The sequence below is a fragment of the Coccidioides posadasii genome, chromosome 3 (assembly GCF_018416015.2).
Source record: "Coccidioides posadasii str. Silveira chromosome 3, complete sequence".
NCBI classification, from domain to species: Eukaryota; Fungi; Ascomycota; class Eurotiomycetes; order Onygenales; family Onygenaceae; genus Coccidioides; species Coccidioides posadasii.
Window position 1 is genome coordinate 1,904,619 of NC_089409.1, and position 9,024 is coordinate 1,913,642.

Consider the following 9,024-nt stretch of genomic DNA (forward strand, 5'->3'; position numbering starts at 1 on the left):
CGAAACTTTCAGAAATGGTAAACGAGGGGTGAGCTGAACGGCGCAAAACAGTGTGATGGCAGGATCGTAAATGGGATCGATACGGAGTTGGATGGGAGTAGTTCAGGGTTCCAGAAGCGGCTAGCAAATAAAAGAGTTCCTCCCCACCAAAGCCGATATCGGATAGCGGGGCAAGGAGCTCCAAATCCTCACCAAGCAAGATTTCCAGCTCGCATCATCACCAATTCATACCAGGCTTGTTTCAAGAAATTGAAAATTGTGTCCTTAGTTGTATTCTAGAGTCTAATTGTCCGCATCAGGACGGAAAAGTATCATGGCCAAATTCAACATTGTCGTCTTCGCGGGGGACTACTGTGGACCAGAGGTGAGGACCTCTACTATGAAGTGGATAGCTTGCAATTTTTGAGAAATCACTATCTAGGGATTTTACTAACAATAAATTTGATCCTAGGTAACTGCAGAGGCAATCAAGGTGCGTGGGGTCTAGCTTGTAAATACTACAGGATTAAGCGGAAGCATGGCGACAGAAGGGTTGACGTCCCAGTTTCACGAGCCAGGTCCTCAAAGTAGTAGAAAAAAAGACCGATATCGAGTTTAATTTCCAAGAGCATTTGCTTGGTGGCGTAAGTCCGATGACTCTGTTGGCCGACAGAACCGTCAGTCAAGCTCCAAACTGAACAATTCGCTTACCTACCACGATATTTCAGGCCTCCATAGACGCTACCGGAACCGCCCTGACAGACGAAGCTCTCCAAGCGGCAAAGAATGCAGACGGTGTGATCCTCGGAGCCGTTGGCGGCCCTGTATGTCCCTCACTGCCCAGCAAGGTTCCATAGGGTGTTGTGAGTGATTAACGAGTCCTTTCGAGGAATAGAAATGGGGAACAGGCGCTGTTCGCCCCGAACAAGGGATCCTCCGCTTACGGAAAGAAATGGGTACTTTTGGAAATCTTAGACCCTGCAATTTTGCCGCCCCTTCGCTCGTTGATATCTCCCCGCTGAAGGCCGATGTTTGCCGTGGCGTTGACTTCAACATCGTACGCGAGCTCACTGGTGGAATATACTTTGGTGAAAGAAAGGAAGACAACGGTGATGGCACAGCATTGGATACAGAACCATACTCACGGGCGGAAATTGAACGAGTTACCCGTCTTGCAGGTCATCTCGCGTTGCAGCATTCTCCCCCGCTGCCAGTATGGAGCTTGGACAAGGCTAATGTGCTCGCAACAAGCCGCTTATGGCGCAAAGTGGTGACCGAGATCATGGAAAAGGAATTCCCACAAGTGAAATTTGGCCACCACCTCATTGACAGTGCGGCAATGTTGATGGTCAAAGACCCACGGAAGCTCAACGGTATCATAGTCACCAGCAATCTATTTGGAGATATCATCAGTGATGAAGCAAGCGTTATCCCAGGCTCCTTGGGTTTGCTCCCTAGCGCGAGCTTGAGTGGAATCCCAGATGGGAAGTCCAGAGTGAACGGAATCTATGAGCCTATCCATGGTATGCAACATGCCCCTTTTCTCGAATAGTTTCCCATCCAACTAATATGAAAATCCGATAGGTTCTGCACCAGACATTGCTGGAAAAGGTATCGTTAACCCAGTTGCTGCCATCCTTTCTATGGCCATGATGCTCCAATATTCCCTGAATCGACCAGTAGAAGCAAAGGCCATCGAGGATGCAGTATCGAAGGTAATCGAGGCTGGAATTCGAACCGGAGATATCGGTGGAAAGGCAACCACGAGCGAAGTCGGTGATGCAGTTGCAGCAGAGCTCGAGAAATCTCTCTGAAATCGGGAAGGGAAAAAAGGGTATTGACCCTGACACATAGCTTTGGTAATTTCCTTGCATAATGTTTGAAGGGTTGGATATGCATATGCGATGAAAATAATAGTCATCTTTGAGCCCAATATGGGCCGACCATGTTAAGAATGCATTTGGGTATCACAAAACAGGAATGAAATAGCACCATAATAAAAACAAATGCACACTCGCGGCTCGTCCCAACTCTGAAACGTATTTTAGGAGCGCAATCCTAACGGATTTCAGGTTGTAGAAACCACTCGGATTCATCAATTGTTGCCATCCCGTTTTCCAGGTCATTGCCCCTTTGATCGCTCTCAGTGGGATGCAGGTCACCGGCATCCTTTCTTGCTCCACCGCTTGATCGTAAAGATTTGCGAGTGCTGTCTCTTCGTGTGCGGGTATAGTATCTGTCATCACGAGCGAAAACCTGGAAGCCTCGCACATGAGTATCCTTGCCGTTCTGATGATTCTCGCAGATCCGGACCTGAATCACCATGGCTTTCAGGACATTTCCTGCAGAAGGGTCATCATTATCAAAAAGGTCATCATAAGCATCGCTGTCACCGTCATCTTCACTGTCGCTATTTCCCCCGGCGTCCACATGGTGATCATATTCCCTGTGGTCTTTCTTTCTCGAACTTTTCAGAACGCTATTTTTCCCTTTGACCTCTCTCTTTCTCCTTCTCGGCCGTCGCTCATGCCTCCCACCAACCCCATCCAAAGAAATATCTACCCAGCCGCACGGCGCCTCACCTTGCCAAGTAGCAAATTCAACCAGATCATTTCCACCCATGCCCGCCAAAAACACCATCTTAGTCGGTGTGTAACTCTCGTCCAGCTCAAAGTCGAGGTAGACGCGTACTCTAACCACGGCAACGCGTTTAAAAAAGTGCAGGGTCAGGGTATGGGGCTGCGGCCCGTCGGATTGCCAGAATTGGGACGGGGAAGGGTGACGTAGGGCGGTGACGCCGCAGCCAGGCTTGTGCGTTGATACGGTCCATGAAGCCAAAGAGGAGATCTCGCGGAGGTTTGGAGGGATCGGAGACGACACGTCCTTGGCTAGAAAACAGTGAGTGAAGCGTCTCATCAGTAGGGTTGGTTATAGGCATGAGAAGGGAGGATAGTAAATGTAAAAGAAAAGCGGGCCAGAAAAAAAAAAAAAAGGACATACAGTCATCTTGCATATCATAATCCTCATCGTCTACTATCCCTTCGTCCTCTTCATCTTCTTCGAGATCGTTGTCATCGTCCTCATCGAAGTCCTCGTCTTCCAAGCTCCCCAAAGGCTCTTCCGCGTGTTGAAAATGTTGGTTGTCAGCGAGCAACCCGCCTTGCACCGCTAAACCTCGTCCAGACGGCCCGATTGCTACTCGCCGGTGGTGGTTCTGGTGTTGCCATGGAGCAGTGGTGGTTGCTGAGCCGGTGATATTGTTCGGTGGCCTGGGAGACACTAGCTGCGGTATATCGGCTCTTGCTGTTGACGCAAATGCGCCGTCTTCGCTGGGGAAGATCGGTCGTCGGGGATTGGGTCTCGGCATCGAGAGGGATAAGAAGCGTGGGTATACGTATTTGTTCGGGTTTTACGGGCTCAAAAAATGTCCAACGAAAACATTTGCTCGTCCAGCGATCGCGATGTCTCCGGTCGCCCTGCGGAGCCACTAAAAATAGCTGGGTTCTTGAGCTTCAACAAAGTCGCGTGTTCGATGCTCGATGCCCAAATTGCTTTTTTTTTCCCGCTCGTCGGCAGCAACACCCCACCACTCGAGTTTCACCACCGTTGTTAAAGACATCAGGGCATCTGAAATCGAATTTCTACAACTTCGACGTGTCTCAATTTACAGGCCAGGACAGAGGAATTGCAAGATAAAATTACTTTTTTTATAGCTACCTAAAACTACTCTTATTTCTACCTTTCCAACATCTATGAAATCAACTGGGTATCCACTACAGCAATCATCAACTGAAAAGCGAGCTACACAAAATCCCCTATCGGGCTGTCGTATGCTCTTTTGATCATCCATACTCGATGAAATCAGCCATATACATACCTCTTTCATGCTCTCCAAAAAACAGAACGCAAGATGCTTATGTGCAATGTCCAAGTCAGCATTTTCAAATAGCACTATGTGCGGCGTACCTATCAGCCAGGCGCCTTGATCAGCCGAAAAATGCTGGAGTGGGAATCCAGCTTTAAGCAGGAGTCATTGCTCGTCGTCTTCGACCCGTTCACCCACTCCATGGGGAACCTTCTCTTGCCTTTGGGTGCGGCGTCGGAAGTAGATGCGCTTGCCCCATTTCCAGGCTTCAACGCCCAAGAAAAACAGGAAAGCCTCGATGAAAACGATCCCCCATTCCCAGGTAATACCGGTGTGTTTGAAGACTTTATGGTTGATGACAGGAATGTAGAGAAGAGGGAAGATGGTGATGAATCCCGCCATAATGGCCCAGAAGAGGAATTTGTTGCGCCACACGTCGTACATCCACTGAGTGAAGTATTTCTTGGACTTGGGCTGCATGCGGAAGAAGCTGCGGCGCATGTTAACCATCTCCCAGGCGAGGAAGAGAGCGAACCAAGTCAGGCAAACAAATGTTGTTGCTCGGGCGCGGAACACGGTGTCGCACACCTCGGAGTACTCCTCGTTGCAATGGACTCCTAGATCTCCATCGCCGAAACCGAACATGACAAGGGAGAATGCGGCGAGACAAAGAGCGGACATCCAAATACCATATGCGAGGATATCAACAATGATTTCCGTAGTGAAAATTCCTTGTTTCTATAAAAAAAAAAATGAGTTAACGTGATGTGCATACTAATTGAGCATTAACGGGGACAACGTACGCTCTGCGGTGGCCTGTCCATGATATCAGGTGCGGCAACTTCCATACCAAGACCCATGTCCGGCATTCCAGAAGTAATCATGATGATCCACAGAATTTCGACGGGAGCGAGTGGGAAGACGGATTGATTGTTTTGATCTTTAAACGCCAATCCGATCAAAAGTGTACAGGCTTGGGCAATATTTTCAGCCAGCAAGTGGAGGACGAACTTCTGAATGTTGTCGAAAATACGGCGGCCTTCTTCGATGGCGTTAAGGATTGAAGCGAAGTTGTCGTCAGTCAACACAATATCGGAAGCGTCTTTGGCAACATCAGATCCGGCCTGGCCCATTGCAATACCGACGTCGGCATGCTTCAACGACGGAGAGTCGTTGACACCGTCACCAGTCATAGCAGCAAAACGTCCACGTCGGTGCAATGCTTGAATCATACGGACCTTTGTGTGAGGCGCGCATCGAGCAATAACAAGCGGGAGAGTGGGCAAAGCGTCGATTTCCTCATCAGACAATTTGTCAAATTGACTAGCGGTCATAACCATTGCGTCTGCGACATCCTTTGAAACCGAGCTCATATCGGCCGGGATGATGCCAATCTGTGCAGCAATAGCACGAGCCGTACCTGGATGATCGCCGGTAACCATATGGACTTCAATTCCGGCGTTGTAGCATTCCTTGATAGCACCCGCAGTCTCTGGACGAGGGGGATCATACAATCCAATCAAGCCATGGAATCGCAAGTTCTTTTCAACGTCATCTCGGCTGATCTCTGAATCCTCGAGGACAGACCCGGTGTATTCACGAGCAGCGAGACCCAAGACACGAAGACCCTGTTTCGCCAAAGATTCCATGTTCTCAAGGATCTGGTCACGGATCTCATCGGTCATAGGGACCGCACCAGTATCCTTGTCCAAAACGATGGTTGTGCAAGCATCGATAATGCGCTCGACAGCTCCCTTGGAGAACACCATCTGCCGGTCTTCCGATTGGGTGATCTTGTGGAAGATGACGGACATCTTCTTCACGTCGGAATCGAATGGGAATTCTGCTTTCTGATGCCAGATTGCATCATGGCCCTTGGTCCATCGATCTCTGTTCCAATTAAACCGAGAAGCGAAAACTTGAATAGCAATTTCAGTTGGTTCACCGCGAGCATGCCACTGACCGGTCTCTGACTTATAGACGTGGGACAGATTCGCCATTGCAGCAATGTTAAGGAAGGTCTCCAAGGCATTGTTCTCCACGAAGTCTTGTGCTGATATAGGACTCAGAGGGGCATCCGGGTCCATCTGGGAAGGCGGAAGGTTGTCGAAGCCCAGGTCGCCGATTTCTGGATTGAAGGGCTCGTTAGATGTGCCTACCGAGAAGGTGCCCATCGACGGGATCCACGCCTTTTTGGCAACCATCTTGCCCTGGGTGAGTGTGCCAGTTTTGTCAGAGCAAATGTTGGTAACCGCACCGAGGGCCTCTAGGGAGTCGAGCTTTCGAACAATGACGTTCCTCTGCACCATTCGCTTCGTACCGACGGCCATGGTGATTGTCAAGACGACCACAAGACAGGCGGGAATCATACTCAGGCCAGTAGCAACTGCGTAGATAATGACTTCGTTTGAGTCGCTCCATTTGTTGGCGCTCATGACAATAATCGCAAAGAGAACAGCAACACCGAAGAGAATCAGGGCAAGTTTGGACAATTTTCGTTGCAAAGGGGTCCCGACGTTGACGCCGAGGAATCTGCCCACAGCGTCGGTTCCGGTCAGGGCCCAGGCCTGCAAGTACCAGCGCTTCTTCGTTTCACCGCCAGGGCCACGCTTCACTGGACGACGCTTGCTGTTAGAGGCACGAAGTGCAGCGGCAATCGAACCGATTTCCGTTTTCATTCCTGTTGCCACGACGACTCCGCGGGCGCGTCCTCGGGTGACGGTGGAAGAGCTATAAGCGATATTAAGGCGATCTCCCGGGCCCACATCCTCCTTGAAGGTAAGTTCAGCATCTTTTTGAACAGGAAGGGATTCGCCAGTGAGGAGTGCCTCGTCTGTTTCAAAATTGACAGCCTCAACAAGCCTAATACAACGTTGTTAGATAACACGCATTTCTGGGGAAAAAAAAAAAAAAAAAAAAACTCTTGACAAGTTGCTAACCTGATATCAGCGGGAACAGTATCGCCGGTTTTAAGCTCTACCATGTCTCCGGGAACGATGTCCGTCGAGGGGATAACTTTGGTCTGGCCCTCACGAGAGACCGTTCCAGTAGGGGAGCTTAGGGAGCGTAGGGAATCCATGGTCTTTTCCGCAGCATATTCCTGGAAAAATCCCACGATGATGTTCAAGATAATCACAGCAGCAACGACTCCTCCTTCGATGAAGGACTGGATTCCGAAGCTCACAGCCATGGCCATGATAAGGACCTGCGAATGCCAATGGATCAGACTAACAGAGTTCTACGTGACATTGGGCCGAACAGGGAGAAAGGAAATGGGCCGCTTAACTAGCATCATTGCGTTTGCTACTTGACGGATAAGGATTTTGACGACGGAGACGCCTTCACCTTCGTCAAGCATGTTGGGGCCGTAGGTCTCGAGGCGCTTCTTCGCCTCCTCCGCCGTGAGCCCGTCATCGGGATGAGTGGTCAACTCTCGAATTGCTTCTTCATAGGTCAAGCAGTGTGCAGGGCTGGACAGGATCCCATGGCCTTGTTGGCCAGGGCCCTGCGTCTGGGGGGTTTTCTCCATAAACCGGGACAGATGGCGAGTACTGAGTGTGGGCTACCGTTGAGGATGTCGTGGTTAGCAGCGAAAGCAAGCTGGAGAGTCTAAGCAGAAAGCTTGATTCTACTCTCTTTCTATCAACAAGGGAGGAAACGAGAGTGACTGAGAGTGGAGAGATTCCTGAAGCAGGTCTATCTAGACAATGACCTTTTTTTCTTTGTCTTCCTTTTTTTCCTTTTTTTTTTTTTCGAGAGCGTCCGGGGGGCGGGCGGGAGTGACTCTTTATGTAACTCTATCGCCTCTCGAAAAACGGCCAGCGGTCGCCCGAAGGCATCCCCACCTTCGTCATGGTAAGTTTCGCCCACACCGCAAATCCAAGCACCGGCGGGCGTACTGGGAGGCAAACAGACTGGGATTTCCGGTCCTCTGCCAATCACGGCGACGCGTATGGTGACTGTTTCGGAGTTACCACGGTCCACCCGTGCCCTTCCCACCCCCCACTATTCCGCTCGGGTTTTGGGCCGCTCACATAGCCACTGGCGAAGTATCCATGGCGGAGGAATTCCTTGGCCTGGCGAAATCGAACCTTGGCGGCCTCGGAGGGAGCAAATGAGCACGCACCTCAGACGGCGGCGGCATGTCATTGGCGGGGCGCGCAGCCAGACGAACCCCTCCACGAACCTCCTGCTGCCCACGGAGCTTTGGACGAGGACACGATAACGTATCGTCAGCCGGCTTCAACCGCTGCATATGGGGGGAGGAAAAGTCAGGGATGTTCTTGGTCCAGAAGGTTCCAAATTAGTTCTTTTTTCCTTTTTTTTTTCCTTTCTTTTTTTTTTCCCTTTGGCCCTTTCTTGCACCTACGAGCTAGTCTCCGGGCATTTCAGCTTGGGTTACTGACAGGGGTGAAGTTAATTCGCCATCGCGGGGCAACGCTGTTATTTCGAGCCCGCAGGAGGAGGGTGATGGATCTTCTCGCCCGGGTCTGTCCTCCCCACGTGCGCCATTGTCTCTTCCTCGAGCTCGCTCTTGCGGTGGTGCAAAGCCTCCTCCGCCCGTGGGATGCAGCCCTATCATAGGGATTGGCCATGCCGGCCGTGCCCGGCCACCCACCTGAGACCCTGGAGCACCGCGGGCTCTCCTTCGAGCCTCCCCAACGCTTCCCACCACCACCACCCCCCAAATTTTCACCACCACCACCACCACCACCACCACGACCCCTGCACGACAGCCAAGCGGACTACGGCTCTTGGCAGCAGTGGACGGGACTTGGCAACACCGGCTAGCTACACGTGACGATAAGCCCCACCGGTGATAAGGCCTGACATCACGCCCGGGGCCGATCGTCTGCAGGCCAGGTCCATCGCTGGAGACGATCTGCGCTCCCTGGCAAGGACTGGCAGCGCAGGCTGTGACTGACTGTGTATGACCACCACTCCGTCCTACTGGCGGGGAGGGAAACAGGAATTGGAGTTGCTTGCGACTCTTGAAAAAGGAACGTGCAATTGGTCAATGGGTAATTATGTAAGTCATGCCCCGGATGGCCTCGGCGTACAGACGCAGTGCTGGGCAGCGGAGAGTCGACGCTATTTGCCCTGGGGCCTACCGGAGTACAGTAGTACTTAAACCCAGATTAGTCGTTGTATTGATTTGCCAAAAATAAAAAAAAAAAAAA

General features: G+C 51.1%; 4 protein-coding genes across 6 annotated transcripts; 2 read left to right on the forward strand and 2 right to left on the reverse strand.

Annotated features, from left to right (window-relative positions):
• Positions 1 to 313: 313 nt before the first annotated feature.
• Positions 314 to 1,793, forward strand: LEU2 (3-isopropylmalate dehydrogenase; the record flags this gene model as incomplete). Its single annotated transcript, XM_003068963.2, has 6 exons — positions 314 to 364; positions 452 to 472; positions 558 to 623; positions 708 to 803; positions 875 to 1,502; positions 1,564 to 1,793. The coding sequence occupies 6 exons, from the start codon at positions 314 to 316 to the stop codon at positions 1,791 to 1,793; spliced, it is 1,092 nt and encodes a 363-aa protein (XP_003069009.1).
• A 244-nt stretch (positions 1,794 to 2,037) lies between these two features.
• On the reverse strand, positions 2,038 to 3,346 carry DOC1 (anaphase promoting complex subunit doc1; the record flags this gene model as incomplete). The annotated part of the gene is made up of 2 exons (XM_003068962.2): positions 2,038 to 2,867; positions 2,980 to 3,346. 2 exons carry the CDS (start codon positions 3,344 to 3,346, stop codon positions 2,038 to 2,040), a joined length of 1,197 nt encoding a protein of 398 aa, XP_003069008.2.
• A 344-nt stretch (positions 3,347 to 3,690) lies between these two features.
• Positions 3,691 to 8,043, reverse strand: D8B26_005587 (uncharacterized protein). Of its 3 annotated transcripts, XM_003068961.2 has the most exons (4): positions 7,131 to 8,043; positions 6,784 to 7,049; positions 4,648 to 6,706; positions 3,691 to 4,582 (listed from the first exon to the last, which is right to left on the reverse strand). In XM_003068961.2, exons 1-4 carry the CDS (start codon positions 7,371 to 7,373, stop codon positions 4,010 to 4,012), a joined length of 3,141 nt encoding a protein of 1,046 aa, XP_003069007.1. In that variant the 5' UTR covers positions 7,374 to 8,043; the 3' UTR covers positions 3,691 to 4,009. The 3 variants fall into 3 exon arrangements, with proteins under 3 accessions (XP_003069007.1, XP_065981008.1, XP_065981009.1); XM_066124927.1 differs by having other exon boundaries at positions 6,784 to 8,043; XM_066124928.1 differs by having other exon boundaries at positions 4,648 to 8,043.
• Positions 8,044 to 8,254: 211 nt separating this feature from the next.
• Positions 8,255 to 8,635, forward strand: D8B26_005589 (uncharacterized protein; the record flags this gene model as incomplete). The annotated part of the gene is made up of 1 exon (XM_066124929.1): positions 8,255 to 8,635. The coding sequence occupies exon 1, from the start codon at positions 8,438 to 8,440 to the stop codon at positions 8,633 to 8,635; it is 198 nt and encodes a 65-aa protein (XP_065981010.1). The 5' UTR covers positions 8,255 to 8,437.
• Positions 8,636 to 9,024: the final 389 nt, after the last annotated feature.

What these genes read in the sequence shown, in the direction of transcription:
- D8B26_005587 (XM_003068961.2), bottom strand. Translation starts at nt 7,373, where the DNA reads ATGGAGAAAACCCCCCAGACGCAGGGCCCTGGCCAACAAGGCCATGGG. An exon ending in TAGCAAACGCAATGATGCTA is followed by an intron (nt 7,050 to 7,130) that starts GTTAAGCGGCCC and finishes TGGCATTCGCAG; the next exon opens with GTCCTTATCATGGCCATGGC. An exon ending in ACTGTTCCCGCTGATATCAG is followed by an intron (nt 6,707 to 6,783) that starts GTTAGCAACTTG and finishes ACGTTGTATTAG; the next exon opens with GCTTGTTGAGGCTGTCAATT.